Here is a 24854-nt window from a genome sequence, read left to right as displayed (position 1 = left end):
AAAAAGGAACCCAAGCAAAGAGGAAGGAGTTTGGGAGGGGCCACCCAAGCCCCTGGGCCCCATCCATAGCCCTGACCTGAACCGCGCCTAGGGCCTCCAGCCTGGGACCTGCCCGGCAGGAGAGGGGGGTGGGTAGCCAAGGGGACCCAGCTGGGCCTGCTACTTCCTTTGGACCAGACAGGGAGAGGTCAAAAGAAGGGTGGGGAGGGGGTCCCAGGGAGCCAGAGCCCACGAGCCATTTATTGCCATGTTTTAAAATTCGTGCAAAATATCTGAAGCCCTGGACAGAGAATACAAAGTGATATTTTTCCAAGAAACATAAAACTAGGAAAAGAGGTGGAGAACATTTTCCCACCAGAGCTCCCCCCACGCCAGGCCCCAAGCAGGGTGAGGCCTCCACCCCGGCCAGCTGAGCAGGGAGGACTAAAACAGCTACAATCTGGACCAGGGAAGGAGAAGTAGAATTTGCAACAGCGTCTCAACTACCAACGGGAGGAAAACCAGTCAACTGTACAAGTCTCCTATCAACTTTAAAAAAAAGAGAAAAGCTGTAAAAGTCAGGCCCTGTGGGTAGGGAAGCGGCCAAGTCCCCAGCCAGGGCCGGAATCCAGAGTGGGTGCCAGGCGGAGCTGCTGCGAATGCAGGCACGGCGGGCCGTCTGGCCAGAGGCCGATGCAGGTGGACGGCCTTGGCAAGGGCAGCCTAGGGCTGGCGCCACTGCTAATCACCACCCTCGAAGCCCTCCTCCTCTTCTGGAACTGGGTCTGCATCCCAGCAGGTGATGTCGATTTCTATGGCATTAGAAGATAAGATGAGTTAGGGACCTAGCCGACCCATGCTTGTGTCCCCAGCCTCTATGGGTGGTGGGTAGTGGTGGGATGGCTGCCCACATTCAAACCCAGCCTCCCCACCGAAATTCTTCCCATCATCCGCCCCATTACTACCTGGAGGCTTGTTGTAGAACACAGGAGGCAGAGCCTTGGCACAGAGCTCTTCCGATTGGGCAAACTCCTCCTCCTGTGATTGACTGAAGTACCCCTCACTGGCCTGCAGGGGAAAGCATCAGGTCACTTGGCCCCAGCCAGCAGGACTGGGGCTGACCTATCAGGCCTAAGCCCGTTTCCCCAGCAACCAATGATTCCATCAGTGGTTGCCGGGGAAACACAGATGCCTGCCTTGGGAACAAAAGCAGAGCTAGCCCAGGAAGGGCAGGTGGAATGGACTTCCCCTCCAATAATGTGGGTCACACAGAAAGGGGATACCGGTGCAAGCCTGAGCAATGCAGGATCAGTGCCCTGCTCAGCCTGGACTCACTCTCATCCCTCCCACCAGGCAGCCCCTGCTGCACCTGGGTCCCCTCCTTCTGAGTGGTCTCGCCATTGGTCAGCAGGTGGGGCTCTGGCTCCTGCTCTTGCTCTTGTTCCAGCTCCTCAAGGGCCGAGGGCAGAGTCGGGGCCTGGGGGACGGCCAGGGGCTCCCCTTCTACTTCCTCTGGGTCACAGAAGGTGGCTGGCGGCTCAGGCAGCTCATCAAAGTTGAGAAGGGTGGAACAGCTTTCGCCTGCTGGCAGCAGTGACTCCGGAGCCACCTCATCCAGCAGGGGCACCTCTGCCAGGGTGACCTCAGTACCTGAGGGTGGTGTGGGGGCCCTGGGCTCACCCTGGAGTGAGCCCCCTTCCCCATTGCCAGGCCATAGGTCAATGAGGCTGGTGGTGGCAAGGGGTACATTGTTGGCAACAGTGGTGTCAGCAGTGGCAGTGTCGGTTTTGATGGCGTCAGCTGCATCATGGGCCTCAGCGGTGTCAGCTGTGGCAGGCTCCACAGGGGCAGCTAGGACAGCCTGCTCTGCAGACTCCATGAACATCAAGTCCTCTGCAGGGCTGCCTGGCCCCTGGGGAGGCACCTGTGCCTTGGGGGGCTCCTCCATGGGGCCGGCCCAGGCCTGAGGGTCTGCTGCTCTGGTCTCCTCACTGTCCAGGCTGGGGCTGGGCTCCTGGGTCTCTGTCACAGCACAGGCAGAGGAGTTATGCAATGGGCTCCCTTGAGGGAGGATGGAGACCCTGCCCCATGGACAGTGGTGGTGGTTGTCCAACAATGTGAGGAGGGAGCCAGGGACTTCCATGCAGGTGTCCCACTGCCCCCTTACCCAGTGACCCCAGTGACTTTAAGCCCCTTGGCAGCTCCAGGAGGAAGGCCTGATTCCCACTTAAGAAGTCGGGTGCTGAGCTTTAGAGAGGTCTGACTGCACACCAGGGCTCCTCCCCACACAGCCGCCTCCAGGGCAGTGCAGTCTTAGTGATGGGTGTCCCAGATCCCTGGAGAATGGTTACCATGGCAACCTGGGGCTCTCAGCCAGGGAATGATGATGGGAGCCCTGGTGCAGGTAGGGTCCCTCTCTCACCTTGGGCTGGTGTGGGTGGTGGTGGCAGTGGTGGAGGCTGTGAGGATGTGACCTCATCCAGGGCCCTCTCAATCTGCTCAGCAACAGGGGTGGAGGCGGTGCTGGAGTCAGATGGGCTCCTCGTGGGGATGGGAGTGGGCGCCATCCTCCGGTGGCTGTCTAGGTGGCTGCCTGTGGAACAAACCCCAGGTGGGTCAGTGAGGGTAGGGGAGCCGGGTGGGACAGGACTGTCCACCTTGGGGCCTGGCCAGCACCTCCTCTCTGGAGTCTGGGTGGGGGCTGGGGAGCTCCCCAGCCCCCCCAGGGCCTAGACTACAGCTCCAGACCCTGTGCTAGGCCCCTGGGGACCAGTGCCCCACAGGCACTGTGGTGTCAGCAGTGGCAACAGTGGCTGCCCTGGGGACAGACACCAGAGATCAGCGGTCAGGCTGGGGGATTGAGGGTGGGGGGCTGCTGGGAAGCGGGGCCCTCCTTACCACCCCCGCCGAGGCCTGGGGCTGCTACCTACATGGGAGGGAGGAAGAGAGGTTTGGGGTGCGGTGACAGGTGATATAGGGAAAGGGAGTCCGTGGAGGGGAGGAGGAGGAAGAGGAGGAGGAGGAAGGCCCACTGTCCGATGCCTTTATGAAAGGGCAGTACGGACGACCTGCCGAGAGAGACAGACAGAGAAAGAGACAGAGGACAAGAGAGGGTCAGTCTCCCCCACCCCTGCCAAGGCCTCTCCCGCCCCCAGGGCTGGCCCTGGATGTCCAAGCTGCCTTCAGCCAGGGCGCACTCAGCCAAGCCAGCCGCAGCCTCACACCAGCCCCAGACACACAGCCAGCCTGAGAGCAGCACAGCAGACCTGGCCTGCATCAGGACCCCAGCATGGGGCAAGCACACTCAGGCCAGCAGACAGGGTGGGGAAGAGCTTCAGGGAAGGCAGAAGCAGCACAGTGATAAGCAGAACAGGGACACCTGAGTGCAAGCTCCAGGAGGCTCACTCAGGGCCCAGGCAAGAGCTCAGCCCGCATGCACCCTGGTCTTCCAGGCCAGACCTAGTTCACCCCAGCCTGGCTGCTACCCACGGCCAACGCTGCCCTTCAGGCCCCAGCACTCCCCACTGTTCAGCCACAAGCGACTTCGACACCACCCCTGGCCTTTCTTGGGGTCCTGCCATCTGGGAAGTGGTGGGCGGATGCACGCTGGATGAAGGGTTTCGCCTTCTCCAAGGGTTCCTTGGGCAAGGCTTCCCTTCCAAGAGAGTCCCAGAGAGGCTCAGGGCCATAACCTGAGGAGTGGGATCGGGTGGGGGTGAGGCCTAGGACTACCTGGTCGGTGGTTGAAGGGCGAGGGCACATCACAACTGCCCGCAGAGGCCGATGCGACTCTTTCCTGCTGCTTGAAGAACTCCCGTGGGTTGTCAGGCCGCTGGGCAATAATGGCTGCTGCCTCCTGATGGCACAAGAAAAAGGTTGAGGCTGGGCCAGGCCAGCTGAGGTAGTCCCTGCCCACCTCACCTGGCTGGTGCCCCCGCTTTCACCTCCACCTCTGACTCCGACTTCTTCATGTGGGTCTCTTCCTCCTCATCCCGATGGTCACCCTAGAAACCAAAGGGACAGAGTCTGGTGCACCTACTCCCACAGGGGCTCTTGGTCTTTTTTACTGTATTTTATTTATTTATTTTGTTTTTGAGACAGGTTCTCGCTCTGTCACAGAGGCTGGAGTGCAATGGTGCAATCACAGCTCACTGCAACCTCTGCCTCCTGGGACTCAAGCAATCCTCCCACCTCAGGTTTCTACCACCACACCTAGCTAATTTTAATTTTTTTTTGTAGAGGTGAGGGTCTCCCTATGTTTCCCAGGCTGGTCTCAAACTTCTGGGATGAAGGGATCCTCTTGCCTTAGCCTCCCAAAGTGGTGGGATGGATTACAGTCATGAGCCACCAATGCCCAGCCTTTTGGCCTTCTTACAGCCCCCATGCTTCTTTCGTGATCTGGCAGGAAGGGTCTCAGAGCTGGTACCTCTGCCCCTTGAAACCGAGTCACACAGGCCATCTCGTCCTTCAGGGCCCTTGACCACCTCATCTCTGACCTGCCAGGCCTCTGGGCACCAGGCTCATTCACCTGCTTGCTCATCCCCATATCTAAGCAGGAGCCTAGAGCCATCCAGCAGCGCTCTAAGTTTTGCAGATAACTTTTCTCGGACCTCCTACCCCAGTGCCGGGGTCACCATGCTCCCAATGTTGCTGCCTGCACCATGGCATCATGGCCCAGCCATCCTCACTGGTACCTGCCTTATTTGCTCTCCATAGGCCCTGAAAGGACCTTTTCAAAATGCGGCTCAGACCATTATTTTTCTGCGCTTAAAATCTCTCAGGGGTTCCCAAGAGCCACAGCAAGCACTGGCTAAATATGACCCACAGATGGCTTTTGTTTTGCTGGTTTATTTTTAAACCATGTTAATTAGTTGCCACCACTTAAAAACCAGGAACTTTCATACTGAAGTCAGAATTCCAGTTTCTCTTGAGGTGCCAGAGCCCTGGAGACACCACCTGCAAGCCCTGAAGCAGCCAGGAGCAGCCGTCACCAGGGCCTTGCTGCAGCACCCTTAAGCCAGGCTTGTGCCACCTGCTTGCCCCTGGCCCCACATCACCTACTGGCTCCACCTGCCCACTGCACACGTTGTTTTGGGTAGGAAGGGCCATCGCTTGGCCAACGTCCCCACCCCTGCCTGACCTAGCCGTCACCTCTCCAACACCACCTCCTGCCCCAGCCCCCACCCAAGGCGCCCACATACGGTGAAATGTAGACATCAAGTTCTCAGCACGACGCAGTCAGTTCCCAGAACAGGCACACCCATTCCCACCTCCAAGCCTCAGCATGGGAGCTCAGCCTCTCTCCCAAATGCCTGCTCCCCGCCCCGGGGCCAGGCCAGGCCCTCTGGTTTCCAGCCGCAGGGTAGGCAGAGCTTCCTGGGGAAGAGGTCCCTCGCTTGTTCAGGTCATTTCCTCCTCTGGGTCCCCACAGAGTGCTCCTGGCTTCCACCACGATGACACCACATCCCAAGTTCCCGTTTCCGGAGTCTCCTCCCACCCTCTGTGAGCGACACAGGATGACTGGGGTCTCTAGGTGGCCAGCACAAGGCGGGCACCTGCTTGTTCAACTGAACTCACACATCAACGGCTTCTTTTAGGCATCCCCTGCTGCTCAGGTGGCAGCTTGGACAGGAAGGGCTGTAAGGTGTGAAGTCCCAGGGCTGCTCTGGTTTTTGAGTGTATAATCTAGAACTTAAGCTTATCTGTCAGGGGCACTGGGAGAAGGACCCTTTGTAGCATCCCACCTCAGGAGGGCTGTCACCTCAGTGGTAACTTTATGACCCCCAAAATGAAGTCTAACTCCTCCTCTGACCTCGTTCTCCTTTCCCAATCAAATTTCCTCTGCTCCTCAGCCCATGAGGTTCCAGTCAGCACAGGCTCTTTGCCTTCCCACGATCCTATGTCCCACCAGCCTTTGCTGGTGCTCTGCCCCCTGCCCGCTGCCATCCCACTTGCTTGGTTCCTCTGCCTTGTTCCAAGAAAGGACCGGAAGCAGCTACCCCAAAGGCTTTATCTACCGACCATGTGAACACCACCAAAACAAGTAAGGCCCAAAGAATGGAGAGAGGTCAATACACTAACCACATGGGTCAAAGCCGTTGCTGTGCCTAAAGCTTTTTCAGACACATGGGAGCTCCCCTGCAGCCAGGCAAAAACGGAACCCAGACATGGAACACAATTCTTAATGGGAGAAAAAGCAGAACAGCTCCTTAAGCCAAGAGAAAGCATTTTATGATGCTAAATCCCAAAGTCTCTCACATGTGCCCTTCCTTAGAGGACCTGAAGTGGCAAGGCTACCACAATGACCTGCGAGAATGTCTACTTTCACTGTCATGTGAACTATACTTGAGGGGCCAAGATGGGACTATAAAATAATGGTAAGCTCCTTCAGATTTTGCCTGAAATGAGGATAACTGGTGAAAATAAATCAGGCCAGGGAGTTCACAACACTATTCTGTCTACCTGCATGTGTGTGTGTTTGAAATGTTAGCATAAAATAAACTTTATCAGGCCGGGTGTAGTCGCTCACGACTGTAATCTCAGCACTTTGGGAGGCCAAAGCGGGCAGATCACAAGGTCAGGAGTTCGAGACCAGCCTGACCAACATGGTGAAACCTTGTCTCTACTAAAAATAAAAAAATTAGCCAGGCATGGTGGAGTGTGCCTGTAATCCCAGCTACTCAGGAGGCTGAGGCAAGAGAATCACTTGAACCCAAGAGATGGAGGTTGCAGTGAGCTGAGATCATGCCACTGCACTCTATCCTGGGCGACAGAGTAAGACTGTCTCAAAAAAAAAAGTCCAGGCGAGGTGGCTCATACCTGTAATCCCAGCACTTTGGGAGGTCAAGGCAGGTGGATCACTTGAGGTCAGGAGTTCGAGACCAGCCTGACTAACATGGAGAAACCCCAACTCTATTAAAAATACAAAAAATTAGCAGGGCGTGGTGGCGCATGCCTGTAATCCCAGCTACATGGAGGCTGAGGCAGGAGAATTGCCTGAACCCGGGAGTCGGAGATTACGGTAAACAGAGATCACACCATTGCACTATTGGCCAGGCATGGTGGCTCATGCCTGTAATCCGAACACTTTGGGAAGCAGAGGTGGGTGGATCACCTGAGGTCAGGAGTTTGAGATTAGCCATGGCCAACATGGCAAAACCCTGTCTTTACTAAAAATACAAAAAATTAGCTAGGTGTGGTGGCGCGTGCCTGTAATCCCAGCTACTCAGGAGGCTGAGGCAGGAAAATCACTTGAACCTGGGAGGCAGAGGTTGCAGTGAGCTGAGATCTCGCCACTGCACTCCAGACTGGCTCCTGGCGACAGAGCAACACTCTGTCTCAAAAAAAAAAAAAAAAAAAAAAAACACTGTGAAAGGAAATAGTATATCCATACAATGGAATAAGATTCAGCCTTCAACAGGAAGGAAATTCTGACGCATGCTACCACACGGATGAACCTTTAGGCCATCATGCTAAGTGAAATAAGCCACACACAAAAGGACAAACACTGTATGATTCCACTGATAGGCGGTCCCCAGAGTAGTCAACTTCATAGAGACAGAAAGTGGAATGGTGGCTGCTGGGGCTGGCGAGTGGGAAAGGGGAGAATTTGTGCTTTATGGAGAGTGGTGGTGGTTGTCCAACAATGTGAATGAACTTAATGCCACTTAATGAACTGCAGATTTTAAAATGGCTGAAGTGATACATTTTATGTTATATATATTTTGCCATAATTAAAACAAATACATGAATCAACTTATTATGGAAAAAAAGATCTTGCCCAGCTTGTTCTCCATCATGTTCTGCAGGTGGCAGGTGGCAAGTGTGTGCTGAATGAAGGACTGGGGCTGGAGCTTACCAGCCACACATCGTCCCCATCCCATCCAAGGGCCAATGTGACTGGAGTGACTTATGCCGGTGCCTGCAGGACTGTCTTGCCTCCTGTCTCTCAGCCTCCTGTGAGTGTGATTCTGGAGCCCATTTGAGTCCCCACAGCCCTGCATCTGCCCATCATAGTTCCAATCCAGATGAGTATCAACCCACCTTCCTTCCTGAACTAAGCTATGCTCAGTCTTGTGTGACATTAGCTATTTCTGAAATACTACATTCAAAGCATGAAGATGTGACTTAGCTGTGATTTTCAGGGACCAATCCACAGGACCTAGGTGCCCTTCCCAGTGTCTGGAGGTTCAGACAGCACCCCTGGAACAAAGTGGCTGCTCCCAAGGAGACACGGCACACTGGCTACAGATGCCCAGCACCAGCCCAGACTCACCCATGCTGCCCACAGAACTCCTGTGGTGGGACCAGGCCTGGTGGCCCCTCAGAACATAAAAACAGTATCTAATCTGCCTAGAGCACTCCCCCAGGAGAGGGGGGGAGCCTTGTCAGTGAGGCTCTGGGTCTAGATGGATTTTCTCTTCCAGTCTAGAGTGCAAGCTTCTCAAAGGTAGTCTTTTTCCATGGCCAGAGCCCCAGATGATGAGGTACCAGGCCTGATGCTCCATTGCACCCCGTGCCCATGCAGGTCCCCAGAACACCCAGCACCATCCCCCAAGCCCTCATCTCCCAACAAGGCCCAGGACAGGGACCATCCTCACTTCCCTGACCAGGAGACTGGAATCCTGGGCAAAGAACTTACGAAGATGGATTGCTCCTTCAACCGTCTCTTGGCTTCTTCTGCTTCTAAAGTCTGCTGTTTCCTCCTGGAATGACAAGCAGCCGGCACCCATCAAAGGTGCGCCCGGGGGGCCCTGGAGCACTGCTGGGCGGGAGGGCTCACCTGTGCTCCTCGATCTGCTGCTCCCGCTCCCGGTAGCGCCGCTCGCGCTCCTCTTGCTCCATTCGCTCCTGCTCCATTCGCTCCTGCTCAAACCTGAGCCTCTCATCCAGAGCCTTCTTCCGCTCCTCCTCCTTCCGCAGCTCTTCTTCCTTCTGGGAGCCCCGGTGGGAACAAGGGTAGGCCCTGAGCCTGGGCGCCTGGCCCCTGCCCCTCCGGCTCATCCCTAACCCAGGGCAGGAGGTGGGCATGTGGCATGGACCATGCCACTGCAGTGAGGGACACAGAGCTGCCCCATGGGGCACATGAGGGGCGGCTCAGCCAGGCCAGGCTCAGGGTTCCATACCTTGGCTTGCTCCCAGAACTGCTCTCGGTTAATCCGCTTCATTTCCACAGCTGCATCTGTCTTCTGGTAGGTGGTGCCCTTCGGTGTCAAAGGACCCAGCATGAGCAGGCTGAATGATCCGGGACCCCCCCACACACACCTAAAGGGTGAGGGCTAAGAGGAACTGGACAGGCCAGTCTCGGACACCAGGCCATGCAGGCAGAGCCCACAGGTGCCAAACACACACTAACCACAGGCTCAGCATTCTCATCTTCTCGCAGCCGCAGCCGGTGCAGCACTGGGCTGGAGAGCCGTGCCAGCCCGTTGGAGAGCCGCTGCCCGATGGCACCTGCGTCGATGTCTTCCACACTGCTGGCATTCACGATCACATCGACGCCCTTCCGCAAGAAGATGGCAGTGCTCAGGCGGCCCCGCCCTCCCGCCATCACCACCTCAGCATAGACCTGGTGGCTGTCCCCGCTCTCAAGAGCCCTGGCCCCTCACACACACCTGGAAGAACTCAGCCACCTTGGCCACATGGCTGGCACAAGCGCACTTACGGGCATCAGGCACATCTTCACCCACCTGCAAAGTACCCAGCAAAGAGGGGGTCAGGAAAGGACAAGAGGGGCCCTACATGATAGGGTGCATCTTCCCTGAAGCTGGTGGGGTTCCCTTTCCACAGGTGTCAGAGGGCTGAGGGGAAGGGCGACTGCTCTGGGCCTTTAGTTCCCTTCCCCAGCCACAACCACATACCCAGTTGATGAGCACGTATTTTGGCAGAGCAGCTTGGGAGTCCTTGACACTGCAGAAGCCGTACATGACCTTCTGGTTCTCAAAGTGGCCTGAAAGCTCCTGCAAGCCCCCTTCTGGAATAATCAGGAGAGTGTCAGGGCTCTCTGCCTCCTAAACCCTTCCCAAAAATAGCCTGGAACTCAAAGCAAAGACTCCTCCTGGGCCCCCAGGCACCAAAAGGGGTCTTCTGGCCTCTGGGATGTATGGGTCCCAGTTTCATGTTGGTCTGTATGGGGGCGGGGGCGGGGGTGCACAGGGATCTAGTTTTGCCTCCTGCAGGGCCTGATTTGGGGTAGGACTGAGGAAGTGTTTGTTCTTCACACATCCTCAGGTCTCATTCTTCACACATCACCATGTCTCACCAGGTGCCAGTGCCCAGAGGCAAAATCAAGCCTTCTGGCTCTGGGGAAGGTGGTGAATAGGGCCCTTCCCCCAAAGCATCCCATCCCAGCTGTGTGGCTTCAGGCAAGTCACTTTCCCCGTTGGAGGCTCAGCCTTCTCAGAAGTCCAACATTCAACAAGGCTCCAAGCTCCCTCCCCACCCTGGGGACACAGGAATGACCCGGAGGAAGGACACCTGCCAGACCCAGACAAGTGTGGATGCAGGCGGGGAGGTGGCTTGGAGCCAGGTGGGTGGAGAGGAAGGCGAAGGAATGGCTGGAATTCCTACCTCCTGATGCTGCAAGCTTGAGGTCATCTGAGCCATCCTCATATGTGTACAGAGCCCTGGGGAGAGGGAGGGGCGGCTGTCAAACTGTCAGGGCCCAGGCTGCCAATTCTGGGTGGGGACAGATCTGGGGAGGGAGAGGGACATGGAGTGGGAAGGACAGGAACAGGGAGGGCTCCTGCAGTTGCCATGACAACAGGGCCACTGCATGGGTTCAGGCAGGAGCCCAACAGGGTGCCTCTGGAGGCCTGGGTCAGGTGGGGAGCAGGCAGTGAGGGGAGAAATTGCTGGCTGGTCAAGCTCAATGTGCCGCATCTCGGCCCTGGCCCTGGCAGCCTACAACCCAGTGGAGCGGGTGTGTGATGGAGATTCCAAGGCGACTACGGTTCCTTGGTTACTGTTCCCTGGCTACCACCATCCTCACCCCCCATTGGCTAGTGCCAGGAACCTACCTGGCACGTGCCTTGGTCTCCGATGCTCCTCCCACTGCTCCTTCCCCGGGGAGGGAGGGAGGGAGGAGGAGAGAACCTGGTGCTCCCACAGTTCTGGGCATCCCCCAGTAACCATGGCAACCCTGCAATTGGCACAGGACTGGCCCACCCCAGCTGCATTCTCCTTGAACACAAAGGACCCTGGGGACCCACCCTCAGTCTCAATCTCCTCCTCTCTGAAATGGGGATGAGGTCACTGCAGTCACTCTTGCCCAGACTATGGCCCCAGGGTGGCCACGAGCTCCAAGGCTTCCAGCCCCTAGGCTGCCTCCACCCTGGCTGAGGCCTCCTGAGACTGCTGGCTTTTCCTTCCTTCCGCCTGAGCTTCAACAGAAAGCTGACCTGGCAGCCTTCCTCCTTCCTCCTCCTCCCTGGCTTCATGTGCCCTGGCTCCTTTGATAGGCTGCAGTGACAGAGCATCCATTTCACGGAAGGGAATGCAGAGATGCCTCCCCCATCGCCTCATGCAGGCTCAGGCTGAGGACCCTCTGGGAGGGAGAGTCACAGCCCAGAAGAAAGGGCCTTGCCCCTGAGGTTTGGAAGGGCTCAACCCCTTCTCTAAACTCCTATTCCCCAGGTGCCAAGGCAGGAGGCTGGGGCTGTGAGGAGGGGAGGCAGAAAGGGAGGGCAAGGAGGAAGAGAAAGGGGAGGGGAGAAGCAGAGGAAGAAACAGGGAAAGGAGAAAGGAGAGAAGTGAAGGGATGAAAGAAATGAAGGCAGAAGGGACAAAGGGTACATCTCAGGAGTTATGGCCAGGGCCAAATGGCTGTGGCCCCTCCCCTTCCTGGATTCCCCACTTTCTACCTCCAGGAAGGGACTCAGGTGGGCTGTGGGGCTTGGAGCTCCTAGTCCAACTGTGGCCCCCAGCCCTGGCCTGTCCCTGACGGCTGCTTCCAGCACAGCTGTCCCACCACCTGTCCTGCTGCCCTAACCCACTAGGGGAACAAAGGGCCCTGAGAGAAGCAGGCTCTGTCCCTCTCCATACACAGATGAGAAACTGAGGCAGAGCCCAGGGACCCTAGTTCCCAGAGACTGCTCTAGACATCACACCTCCCTGAGATCACCTGTCTTAACCTGCCCAGGCTCTCTAGGGCACTTTTCATCCTAATGCCCTGCCTACCCACCTCGGGCCACCTTTTCCTGCTCCAGCCACAGCCCTTCCCCAGTAGAAACCATACCCCAGTTCTTTCAAACCCTCCAGCCTGCCTTTCCATTGGACCACCCTATCCACACCACACACTTGGGTCACACCTGACAGCTCCCTGACCCAAGCAGGGTTCTGGACAGGGTGCACCTTGAAGGCTCTGCCTATGTGGTTCTCTTTGCATGGAAGGCAAGACCTGCTCCTCTACCCCATGCCTATTCCCAGTGGAATCCTTCTGTTCTTCAGGGCCCAATGCTGGCCCCCAGCAGCCTCCCTTGAGCTGCGTCTCCCAGAGCACCCACCACATCCCAGCAGGAATACAAAGACCAGTGCTTCTCAAACCCATCAGAGGCACCCCGACCTAGTGGTGCACCAGGTGGGAGCTGGAGAAACAACAGGGAATCAAGACGGGGTAGGGGCCAGGCACCTACACATATCACCAACTCCAACTCCTGGAGACAGACACTGACCCCAACTGTAAGCCTCCTGAAGGCAGGAACGCTGAGTCGGTCAATCAGCACATCCTGCTCTCAGGGCCTGGGGTCCAGCACACTGCACACCAGAAGTATGTATGATATTGACACCAACTTAGAAGCCATCTAGCCAGAAACTGAACTAGCGTGAGGTGGGAGCTAGAATGTGGCAGTTCCAGAGGCCCTGGGGTGAGCTCAGGTGGGTGGCTGGGGGCTCAGGTGGACCCCCTTAGGGCCATCACTCTCAGGATGGTGGTGCGAGAAAGAGAGGTAGGGGTGGGCCCAATCCCTTGTCTTTCCAAGAGGACCAGGAACTTGTGTATGGTCACCGTGAGTCATATCATAACCAGGGTAACAGCGGCCCTTCCCACTATACAACCTCATTTCCTCTGCTCCCTGCACCAGAGTAGTGGGCCACTTCAGAGGCCCTGCCACCTAGGAGTGAACTCCGCCCAACCACCCCTCCCGCTGGAGGCAAGGTAAGAGGAGGCAGACAGCAATTTACCCAAGACGCCCCTCCCTCTGGATCTATGGGCAGGGTCTCCTCTGAGTCTTCAGATCTCACTGCACCCAGGGTTCCATGCTCAGCGCTGGGGTACTCATGTCCTCTTGTGCAGAAAGTGATCCTCAAACCCTTTTTTCAAAATGCTATCTGGGCCCTTAGTGAACGAATGTGTGCATTGCGAGGGTACATGTGTGCATCTGTGTGTGTCCCACACACAACCCAGATGGGGGGTGACGCACACCAGTGATGAATAACTTGCTTTGGCCACACTGATGCTGCTGGTGGGGCGGGGGCGGGGGACAGGCCTCTGTTGAGCAAGATGTAGGGCAGCAGGGGTTGTGTGGCCCTGGCAATAGGCCACCAGAGCTCTGCTTTTAGGAGAAAACGGGCTGGTGGTATATAGCACCCTCCAGACTGGAGGGTGAAGGAGGTGTTCTGGGGTGAGATGTGCCTCTCTTCAGGCGGGGCCTTATCCCAAAGCCAGCTCCTTCTTCAGGCCAAGCCGGCCTCTTGCCCAGAGCTCCTCTCATGATCTCAGGCCCCCTGGGACAGGGGTTGAGACAATGGGTGGGCTGCCTGCCTGCTGAGCCTGTGCTGGCCTCTCCTGTGACTGACCTGCAGGACAGGAGAGCTTGTCTCCTGCGTCCATCCCTCCAGGACTGGCTGCCGGCCAGTGCTGCAGTACCATGCCACGGCTGCCCAGCCATCTCGTTCCCTCCTCCAGCCCCCAGGTCAGAGTCCCCATCTGGCTGCCCTCCCAGTGTACAGGTAAAGCCAGCCCAAGCGGGGTCCCTCAGACCCACCCTCTTCTTTGCCTCAGTTTTCTCAATAAGAGCCTGTTCCCATCTGCCAGCAGGGAGAGGAGGCCTAGGAACCAGATGGGAACCTTCCCCAGGAGAAGAGTATCACTCGAGGAAGAGGATTCCAGGATGGGGCAGTGAGGAACCCCTCGGTTTCTTTTTTCCACCACCCTGGGCCGCCAACCCCAGAGCAGGTGGTCCATCCCTTCCCCCAGCTCAGGGGTAGACAACAGCTGGGGGGCGGAGAGAGGGGCGGCCCAGCTCCTCCCCCATCAGGGACCAAATGCCCCTTGCTAGGGGCCCGTAGATCTGCTCACCTCCTCAGCCCTCTTTGGGGGCTCCCTCCACACTTGTTCTCCAGAGGGCTTCCTCCCAGGAACCTCAGCTGGTCCCCTAGAAAGGTAGCTCGGTGCCCCCTAGCCCAGCTGCCTAGTCCCCGTAGTCCCGTTCAGGTAGGGGAGGAGAGCTCACCCCTGCCTCCTCCGCGACCCGCGGCGATAAGGGAGTCACTTAGCGGTCGCATGTGGCAGCGAACATCCTTCCACCTCACTCCAGCCCAGGTTGCGGGGCGGGGGTGGGGAGGAGGGTGGCCCGGTCCGAGAGGCCCCCGGTGGGCGGGGCGCCCGGCCCCCAGCTTGCTCCGCTCCTCCCCCGCCCTCGCTTTCCTTTGTGCTGTGGCCCGATCGGGCTGAGCCCGGCAGGCTGCGCTGGCTCCGCTAGCTAGGTCCCCGCCCCGTCCTCGTCCGGACCTCGCCCGCTCGAAGGTGGCGAAGGTGCCCTTGGCCGCCCCGTGCACACCTGTCCCCCGAGCCCGGCGGGTGGGGTGGGGGATGGGCTCCTTTAGGGCCACGAGGCCCCGGGCCCCAAATCGGGACCCCGCGTCCTCCGGGCCGCGTCCGGCCGCCGCTCCCACCGCGCTCCTGGGGCCGCCTCCGGGCGCTCGGGGCCCGGCAGTGCCCCGCCTGGCCCGCCGGCCCCTCCCCCGGCGCACACAAAGGCAGCCCCTCCCGGCCCTCCTGGCCCGCTGCACCATTTCGGGGTTCCGCTCCCTTCCCGGCGGCAGGGTGGCGGGGCGGGAGGGAAACAAAGGCGCGGCGGCGGCGCGGGGACAAAGGGGCCGGGGGCGGGGGCGGGGGGCTCACCAGTCGGCCGCGCTCTCCTCCCGGATCACCTCCTCGTACGCCGCCAGCAGCTCCAGGCGGTGGCCGCTGAAGCTGACGCCGGCCATGCTTCGGGCCGGACTGGGTCGAAAGGACAGACGCTCGGACGGACGGTCGGACGGAGGAGGAGGGAGGGAAAGAGGGAGTCGCCACCGCCGCCTCTGAGCCTCTGCAGCGTCGCGAGCCGAGCGAGCCAGCGGCCGGGGGAGGGGAGCCGGCCGGCGGGGGGCGGGGGGCGCTGGCTCCGCCCGGCTCGCTCCCTCCGCTCGCTCGGTCCTAGCGCCGCCCCGGCCCGGCCCAGGGGGAGGCCCGCCCCCCCTTCCCGGCCTGCCCCGGGCGCCCTCGCGCCCCTCACCCGCCGCCCCTAAGCGCCGCTCCCGGGCCCGCCCCACCCACGTCCCGAACCCTCACCTGCCCTGTCGGTCACCTCGGTCTCGCCCTCCTTCCAGCCCTGAACTCAGCCCCGTCCCCACCCACTGCTTCATTGATCTCCATTCCCGGTGCGTCCCATCCTACCTTAAACCCATTTTCATCTCAATCCAGCTCACACATACCAGCCCATCCCTGGCCCATCCGCAGCCCCTCTTTGACTCTTAGAGGTCCATGCCTCCTAGTCTATCCCATCACTATCCACTGCCATCTGCATCCCACTTCCAAAGCCAACCCAGTTCCTTTCCCATCCCAGCTTCAGCCCTATGCTTAGCACTTGTCTCAGCCCCCCAACATTTCTCACAGCATCCTCCTCAGTCCAGCCCATCCCAGTCTCATCCTGATCCCAGTTCACAATTCCCAACCGCATCCCCTCATCTTGGCTCCATGACCATTCATTCGAGGTCATTCTCAGCCTCTACCCAGCTCATTATCCCTCCATTCCCAGCCTCTCCTCCCTTCCACGCCTGTGCCCTCTCAGATGAAGCCAGCTATGATATCCTTTGCCTTCTCTCCCAAGCCTCACGCCTCCCCGAGGAGTCCCAAGTAGAGTTCAGGAAGCAGCATCTAACCCCAGACTCCCAGGGCAGGGCTCCTCCAAGGAAGCTCAGGGCCAGCCTCTTGGCACCTTTATCTCCTAAAGCTCTGAGCACACAAGGTGAGGGGGGACTCAGAAAAGTCCCCTGCAAGGGAGTGGACACCATGCTAGGGCCTCCCAGAACTCCATTCTTTGTTGGGTTGGGACCCTGAAACTGTCCACAGCTCTTAGCAGCCTTTTCCACCACTACAAAGCCTCCAATCTCGACCTGCCTGAGCTGACTTCACCTGGTCCCATCTGCACCGTGAAGGAGGAGGTGGTTTGAGCTGGGCCTCTGAATTCTGTGTTGGGTAATTGACTATGCCAAGAGAAGGAGAGCAGGGCTGCATATGTGCAGCAGTGGTTCCTGGCGCTCTGGAGTTGGAAGAACCCTCTTAAAACTCAAAATATTCACAGGCCCCTGCCTTGGGAAGTCAGTGCCTACTATGCATAGAGACTACTGGCCTTGGCAATTTTTCCATGGTCCCCACTAGAGTGAAGCCCAGGCAGGGACAGACCCAGGCCGTGTGTCCTAGACCAACTGGCAAGTAGATGTGGTTGGGGTACAGTGGTGATCCCTAAGGGAGTGGGTGACACAGTGTGGGAAATGGAATCGGGCAGAGCCATGAGGGACAGAGCTTCAGCCATTCCCCCATCCTTAGGCACGGAGAGCAGGATTCTGGGGAGGAAGGAGACCCTGCAGCCAGGGAGGGGCAGACATATGGCTGGCCATGTGCATCTCTGGCCTCAGCCTCTTCCAGCTTCCTTTGACTTGTCCTAGCTCACAGCTCTTCCCACTCCCCACTGATCCCCCCATCTTGCACACTCAATTTTGCATCCAAAAAATCAGAAGCCCTAAAATGCATCTAAGCTCTTCCTTCCTCAAATTCCTGCCTCCCCACCAGCCACCTACAAACTCTCCAGCCACACCCACTCTCACCTCTTGCCATCAACATTTTTAAATAAACTTTCTACTTTAGAACAGTGTTAGATTTACAGAAAAGTTACCGTGAAGCTTTACAGAAAAGATAGTATAGAGAGTTCCCATACACCCTGCACTCAATTTTCCCTGTTTTCAGGGAAGCAAGGGTGTTCCTTGCTGGCATGCCTTAGAGCCACCTCCTCTGGTCTCGGCACCTGTCACCCTTCCATGTTATCTTCATCCTTTCATTTCTATAGGATGCAGACAGACATCTGTCATCTGTCTCTTCCTACCTGCATTTTCTCTGGCACTGCTCTGGCCAAGGTCACCAGTGACCCCTAACTTGCCAAACTCAGTGGACCCATAGTTCTCAGTTGCCTTGACTGGTGGGGGTTGGTGGCCACTGGTCACTGTCCTCTGAGAACCTGCCTCCTTTCAGCTGCTGCTGCCCCTGAAACCCATACACTCAGCCTTGGTGGGTGGGCGGCTAGCGGGTGCCTCCCACCAGGACTTCGTGTCTGCCACCCCCAAACCGATTACACTTCAAGTCACTGTCAGGTCGGTCTCTACCAGCCCCAGAGCATGAGCTCCCCACACACACTGGGAGGCTGGGCCAATGACTTCTGGATTCCCAGAGTGGAAAAGATGAGACAAGGGAGCACTGGGATCCAGAAACTGGACCTTTGCTGTCCCTTGGCTGAAACACTTCCCCTCTCTGTGTTTCCTTTTGCTAACCTGTTGTGAGGATAAAATGGGACTGGATGAAGGCTTAGAAAAGAGAACCCCCTCCCTTCCTCCTCACAGCCCCACCTTCCTCCCTCCACCCCCACCTTCCTGTTCCGTGCTCCCCCACACCTCTCAGGGAAGGTTTTAGGGCTGAGGGGAGGCTGCAAGACTTTTTCAGCAAGAGCTGGTAGAGTCTTTTCTGGCCTCTTCCTACCTCTGTAAGAACCCACCAAGCACACACTCAGATTGCCCCTTGGTCATCACAAAGCTCATGGCTCTTCCCAGATATCTGCCCCTGGTGCCAGGCCAGCCACGTTCATTCACATTAATTCTGCTCCTGAGGAGTCTGTTGCTGATCGTGTGACCTTGAGCTTGTCACCTGACCTATCTTGAATCACTCATCTGCAACTATGATACAGGGATGATAGTGATGGTACTTACCTCCTAGGGTCAGTTTGAGGATTTTCAAAAAGTATCTAGAAAGTGCTTAAAATGGAACAGTACATAGTAAGTGCTGTCAATGTGTTAATTATTATCATTATTTTACAGATGGGAAAACCAAGACCCTGAGTCAGTGACTTGCTTGGAGACACAGAACTGGTGTGTGGCAAATTCTGGATGGGAACCCAGGTCTGCCCCAGGTCATTTCAGCACACCACATACCCTCCCGGCTTCCCCTGTAGTACCCCTATTTCTGCATTCAGGAGTGAGGTTGGGCTGGAGTCTGGTTAGAAGTTCCAGATGCTCCAGCTCTGAGGTCTGGGAGTGGAGTCAGGGGTGGGGCACTGGGCACATGAACATCCTGGCCAGGCCTGCCTGCTCTGCATCCCGCTTTCTGGCGTATTTTCCACTTTCAGCTCTAAACGGGAATATGTCATCCAAGCCAGGGTGGGTCAGACCCAGTGACTACTTCAGAGGCAGACACATGACCCAAGTTAGTTCACTGAGCATTGGCCCCGGGACTTTCGCTGGCACCATTAAGAAAGGCTCCCTCTGTCCACTGGGGCTGCTGAGCTGGCCAGGTATGGGCCTGGAGCTGCCAGGGGCAATCCTTGATAATAGTGGGGAGGGCTTTCTGAGAATGATGCCAGCATTGTGGACAGCAGAGCCGAGGATGGAGAACACGAGAGAGGGTCCCAGCAGCTGCAGTGGGTACCTGGATCCAGCCAGGTCTGAAGCCATCTACTTTTTCAGTTCAGTTATCCCTGTTTTGGCTTAAACTAGCTTGAATAGCAGCTGAGAGACCTACCTAATCTGTCTGGTGCCCAAGTAGTGGTGATTTTGTCAGTGGCAAGAGACATAGGTGAATCTGAGTTGAACTTTTAGTACCCCCAAAACCTGAGTGGGCAGGCCCAGGCAGGTCCTGGGGTCCTCACTGGCTAGGAAGTGGCTCCCCTGCACAATCTCCCAAGCAGCTGGTGCTGGTTCTTGAGTTCCCCCAGGCTCTCAGTCAGCGGGCTTGTTCTTGTTCCACCAGCACCTCCAGAACCCTGGTCCCCTCCCCTCCTTCCTTTAAAGCGTCCATTGAGAGGGGTTCTTCTTCCACTCTCAGGGTCAGCTTTGGATTCAGGCAGATTCAAGTTCAAAAGGTGACCTGCAGCCAGCCCTTTAGCTCAGGGCCTCAGCTCCCTTCCGGTAGCACAGCTGTGTGGAGAGTCTGAGGGTGGTGTGTACCTTATGTGTGTACCAAGGCCATGTGGGGCCCCGCACTGAGGAGGCAGTGGCAGAATCATGAGTTCCTGCCTCTGTACTCTGGCAATACAGTCCCTTGCCCTCCACCGCCTCTCTCCCTGCTGATCCAAATGAGCTCAAGCCGCTCTGAGTTAGGAAAAGCCCCTCCCTTGCTTGCTACCTCTCCAGTTACCCACTCAGCCCCCTGCCATGGGCTCTGCCCCCTCCAAGGGTGCTAATGGCCTCCCCTGCCTGGCACAAGGACTTTCACTTCCCAGTCCCCATGGCCTCCACCCGCACAGCCTTGCACCCCAGCTTCGGAACATTATGATCTTTGCAGCTTATGGTTTTGTTTTTTGTTTTTTTTTTTGACTCGGTGCCTCATTCTGTGGCCCAGGCTGGAGTGCAATGGCGCGATCTCCTGAGAGGAGGAGCTCACTGCAACCTCCTCCTCTCAGGTTCAAGCAGTTCTCCTGCCTCAGCCTCCCGAGTAGCTGGGACTACAGGCACATGTCACCACGCCCAGCTAATTTTTGTATTTTTAGTAGAGATGGGGTTTCATCATGTTGGCCAGGCTGGTCTCTAACTCCTGACCTCAGCTGATCCACCCTCCTTGGCCTCCCAAAGTACTGGGATTATAGGTGTGAGCCACTGCGTCCAGCCGCTATTATTTTACAGATGGGAAAACCAAGGTTCAGAGAAGGTGCTGGAGGCACACAGCTGCTGAGTGGCAAAGTCTGGATGGGAGCCCAGGCAATGGGGGACACATGACAGGGGCTGGGGAGCGCTGGTGGGTTGGCGGGAAACACTTTGGCCTTTGGTCCTTGGAACAAGAAGCCAGGCCATTCCATCTGGGTGACTCTGGACAGGTCACTGGCCCTCTCTGAGCCACAGTACCCTCATCTGAAACATACCTTTAAATAATGTATCTTAAAGATGTTATGAAGATTGAATGACACGTGATTGCATCACCTTTCTGGCCTATGGAGTGAGGGTGGCTGTTCCAAGGAGGTACCTGGTACCTGCTCCTGCCCCACTCTAGGCTAGCTCCATGATTCCGCATTTGCCCTCACCCTTCACCCCACTCTCTCTTTACAGTCCCCTCCCAACTTCTCCCATCTTCTACCACCATCCTCCAGCAGGTACCTCCCAGGCCCCTCCCACCACCCACCCTGGCCTCTCAGCTGAACTTGGCGGTCCTCTTGGCCCACCACAGCCAAGCCTCTTAAAAGAGCTGTCTGCACTCTCTCCTTCCACATCCTCCCCACCCTCCCCTCTTCTTGCTCTTTAACCCTGGCAGCCGCCTCAGTTCTGCTAAACTGATCTGGCAAATGTCACCTTGTGAAACGCCACATGGGACTCCTCGGCCTTATCTGCCTGGTTGACACTGTTGGCAACTTCTTGACACGCTTTTGCCCTGCCCGGGCTTCCCTGGAGGCTGTCATCCTCCCGCCCTGGCCGTGCTGTCCCTGCCTGGTGCTGTGATGCTGGCATTCTGGCGTCTCGCCTCTTCACTATGCTGGGCCCTGGCCGTCCTCATGCTGGATTTGGCTCACATTTCTTATTTTTCTAATAGGATTAAAAAAAAAATCGAATGTAGTTGCCAATATTCAAATACCAGATCTCACATACAAATCTGAACCTCTGGACACTGTTGATAAACTGGCAGTTCTGGCCATGCTGCTCAGCGTTCCCAGACGGGCTCCCGACCACAGTTACCAACCATCCCTGTGCCCCTTCTCACTTGTATCCATGGGAACCGAGGACAGACCGAGAGGGCTTCACAGTTCAAGAGAAGTAGGAGAGAGTACATTTCCTTGTGGAAGTGAATTCTACTCTGTGGTTAATATGCCAAAGATGTCTAGGCTGAAAGAAAAACTACATCCCACCTGCTTTACTACTGATGCTCTGTGTGGGCCCCGCTCCCAGCTCTCCCCAGGCCTCAGTTACCAGCATTTATGTTGACTGCCCTGAGCCTCTCTCAAATTCATTTCTGAATTGAATCGGAGGTTAATTTAGACTTGAATCTTCAGCTGTTTCCTGAATGTGTCTCCTAAATGTCCCACAGGCACCTTGTGAATTCAACAAACACTTAATTGGGCATCCACTATACACCAGGCACTGTTCTAGACTCCAAGACATCATGAAAATAACACGTGAAGCTTTGCACTCATTCTCCAGGGTTCCAAGAGAGAACACAGCAGAGACCCTTCTTGTCTTGCTTTTTTTTTTTTTTTTTTTTTTAAGAGACAGGGTCTCCATTTGTTGCTTAGGCTGGAGTGCAGTGGCACAAGCACAGCTCACTGCAGCCACAACCTCCTGGGCTCAAGTGATCCTCCCACCTCAGCCTTCCAAGTAGCTGGGACCACAAGAATGGATCACTATGCTGAGCTGATGTTTTTTTTCTTCTTGAGACAGTCTTGCTCTGTCACCCAGGCTGAGGTGTAGTGGTATCTCGGCTCACTGCAACCTCCACCTCCTGGGATCCAGGAATTCTCCTGCCTCAGCCTTCTGAGTAGCTGGGATTACAGGCATGCACCACCACACCCAGCTAATTTTTGTATTTTTAGTAGAGATGGGGTTTCACCATGTTGGCCAGGCTGGTCTTGAAACTCCTGACCTCAGGTGATCTGCCCACTTCAGCCTCCCAAAGTGCTGGGATTACAGGCATGAGCTACTATGTCTGGTCTAATTTTTTTTTTTTTTTTTTTTTTTTGAGACAGAGTCTCACTCTGTTGTCCAGGCTGGAATGCAGTGGTATGATCTCAGCTCACTGTAACCTCCACCTCCAGGGTCCAGGTGATTCTCATGCCTCAGCCTCCCAAGTAGCTGAAATCACAGGTGTGTGCCACCACACCCAGCAAACTTTTGTATTTTTAGTAGAGATAAAGATGAGGTTTTACCCTGTTGGCCAGGCTGGTCTCAAACTCCTGACCTCAGGTGATCCATCCACCTTGGTCTCCCAAAGTGCTGGGATTACAGGCACAAGTCACCATGCCCAGCCCTGGCCTCTAATTTTAAAATATTTTGTAAAAACTGGGTCTCACTAGGCCAGGCACGAAGGCTCATGCCTGTATCCCAGCACTTTGGGAGGTCAAGGCAGGCAGATCATGAGGTCAGAAGATTGAGACCATCCTGGCCAACATGGTGAAACCCCATCTCTACTAAAATACAAAAAATTAGCCAGGCGTGGTAGCACATGCCTGTAGTCCTAGCTACTCAGTAGGCTGAGGCAGGGTAATCGCTTGAACCCGGGAGGTAGAGGTTTTAGTGAGCCAAGATTGTGCCACTGCACTCCAGCCTGGCGACAGAGTGAGACTCTGTCTCAAAAAAAAAAGAAAAGAAACTGGGTCTCACCATGTTGCCCAGGCTGGTCCTGAACTCCTAGGCTTGAGCTGTTCTCCAGCCTTAGCCTCTCAAAGTGCTGGGATTAGAGGTGTGAGTCACTGTGCCCAGACCTTCTCATCTCTTAAAGAGGACTGGTCCAAGGATCTGTTGAGAAGACTAAAAGATGTGCTGTAGGTCCTTAAGCCAGGGACCCCTGAAGGCCAGGCAGCCATGGCACAGAGTTGTCCTGGCCTACTTAGGGCTTCTCTTCAGTCTCTTTCCAGTCCAGGTTTGGGACAGAGCAGATGACAGTCCCTCTAGGGTGGTAAGGGCATCAGTGGGAGGCAGGAAGCCCCAGGAAGTGGCACCACCATTACCAAGGCCTACGGTCCTTGAAGTACCAGGAAGTCAGCTTTCCAGAAAGATGCTCGGCAGGTAAATGGTGCTCAGTGCTCAGGACAGCGCACCCAGCTTCAGGCCTGGATTCTAGTCTGGCTCACAGCTCAATGGCAGTGTGACTTTAGTCAAGTCTCCCAACCTTTCTGCGTCTCATCTAGAAAGTAAGTGGGCCAGGCATGGTGGCTCATGCATGTAATGCCAGCACTTTTGGGCTAAGGAGGGAGAATTGCTTGAGCCCAGGAGTTCGAAATCAGCCTTGGCAACCTAGGGAGACCCTGTCTCTTAAAAACGAAAAAATTGGTTCTCTGCTCCTCCTGTTCAACAGACAGCCACATCTTGTCTCCCGTCGCCAGCCACATCCCTGAGACACCACGGGGAAGGTGAGGGTCGGAGTCAATGGATTTGGTCGTGTTGGGCGCCTGGTCACCTGCGCTGCTTTTAACTCTGGTAAAGTGGATATTGTCGCCATCAATGATCCCGTCATTGACCTCAACTACATGGTCTACATGTTCCAGTATGATTCCACCATGGCAAATTCCATGGCACTGTCAAGGCTGAGAATGGGAAGCTTGTCATCAATGGAAATCCCATCACCATCTTCCAGGAGTGAGATCCCTCCAAAATCGAGTGGGGCGATGCTGGTGCTGAGTACATGATAGAGTCCACTGGCGTCTTCACCACCATGGAGAAGGCTGGGGCTCTTACAGGGAGGAGCCAAAAGGGTCATCATCTCTGCCCCCTCTGCTGATGCCCCCATGTTCGTGATGGGCGTGAACCATGAGAAGTATGACAACACCCTCAAGATCGTCAGCAATGCCTCCTGCACCACCCACTGCTTAGCGCCCCGGCCAAGGTCATCCATGACAACTTTGGTATCGTGGAAGGACTCATGACCACAGTCCACACCGTCACTGCCACCCAGAAGACCATGAATGGCCCCTCTTGGAAACTGTGGCGTGATGGCCGTGGGGCTCTCCAGAACATCATCCCTGCCTCTACTGCCAAGGCTGTGGGCAAGGTCATCCCTGAGCTGAACGGGAAGCTCACTGGCATGGCATTCCATGTCCCCACTGCCAACGTGTCCATGGTGGACCTGACCTGCTGTCGGGAAAAACCTGCCAAATATGATGACATCAAGAAGGTGGTGAAGCAGGTGTCGGAGGGCCCCCTCAAGGGCATCCTGGGCTACACTGAGCACCAGGTGGTGTCCTCTGACTTCAACAGCGACACCCATTCTTCTGCCTTCGATGCTGGGGCTGGCATTGCCCTCAATGACCACTTCGTCAAGCTCATTTCCTGGTATGACAATGAATTTGGCTACAGCAACAGGGTGGTGGACCTCATGGCCCACATGGCCTCCAAGGAGTAAGACTCCTGGATCACCAGACCCAGCCAGAGTACGAGAGGAAGAGGCCCTCACTGCTGGGGAGTCCCTGCCACACTGAATCCTCCACCACACTGAATTGACCTTCCTTTCAGTTTCCATGCAGACCCCTTGAAGAGGGAGGGGCCTAGGGAGCCCCACCTTGTCATGTACCATCAATAAAGTCCCCTGTGCTAAAAAAAAAAAAAAAAAATTAAAACTAAAAAATAAATTGGCTGGGCAGTGACTCACGCCTGTAATCCCAGCACTTTGGGAGGCCAAGGCAGGCAAATAATGAGGTTGGGAGTTAAAAACCAGCCTG

The 24854-nt window shown here is 56.3% G+C and overlaps 1 protein-coding gene, 1 long non-coding RNA gene and 1 pseudogene across 12 annotated transcripts; 2 read left to right on the top strand and 1 right to left on the bottom strand.

Moving 5' to 3' along the window:
* Positions 1-211: 211 nt before the first annotated feature.
* DBN1 (drebrin 1) lies at positions 212-15289 on the bottom strand. Of its 9 annotated transcripts, none has more exons than XM_035290598.3 (15): positions 15101-15289; positions 10549-10604; positions 9840-9952; positions 9594-9668; positions 9335-9481; positions 9105-9182; positions 8762-8913; positions 8621-8684; positions 3924-3983; positions 3712-3835; positions 2910-3047; positions 2402-2572; positions 1349-2001; positions 945-1047; positions 212-791 (listed from the first exon to the last, which is right to left on the bottom strand). In XM_035290598.3, the coding sequence occupies exons 1-15, from the start codon at positions 15184-15186 to the stop codon at positions 721-723; spliced, it is 2091 nt and encodes a 696-aa protein (XP_035146489.1). In that variant the 5' UTR covers positions 15187-15289; the 3' UTR covers positions 212-720. The 9 variants fall into 9 exon arrangements, with proteins under 9 accessions (XP_035146489.1, XP_035146491.1, XP_035146492.1 ...); XM_035290600.3 differs by lacking the exon at positions 15101-15289 and adding an exon at positions 14276-14892; XM_035290601.3 differs by lacking the exon at positions 15101-15289 and adding an exon at positions 14430-14892.
* On the top strand, positions 14019-23627 carry LOC100412208 (uncharacterized). Of its 2 annotated transcripts, none has more exons than XR_013532004.1 (3): positions 14019-14152; positions 18322-18372; positions 23495-23627. It is a non-coding gene; the product is annotated as an uncharacterized LOC100412208 (long non-coding RNA). The 2 variants fall into 2 exon arrangements; XR_013532003.1 differs by lacking the exon at positions 14019-14152 and adding an exon at positions 14628-14731.
* A 279-nt stretch (positions 23628-23906) lies between these two features.
* On the top strand, positions 23907-24740 carry LOC144581370 (glyceraldehyde-3-phosphate dehydrogenase pseudogene; annotated as a pseudogene). The gene has a single exon (XR_013532002.1). The product of XR_013532002.1 is annotated as a glyceraldehyde-3-phosphate dehydrogenase pseudogene (transcript).
* The last annotated feature ends 114 nt before the right edge of the window (positions 24741-24854 follow it).

This window comes from Callithrix jacchus, chromosome 2 (assembly GCF_049354715.1).
Source record: "Callithrix jacchus isolate 240 chromosome 2, calJac240_pri, whole genome shotgun sequence".
Lineage (NCBI taxonomy): Eukaryota > Metazoa > Chordata > Mammalia > Primates > Cebidae > Callithrix > Callithrix jacchus.
The sequence above is the reverse complement of the archived record's forward strand: the minus strand, read 5'-3'. Positions and strand labels throughout refer to the sequence as shown.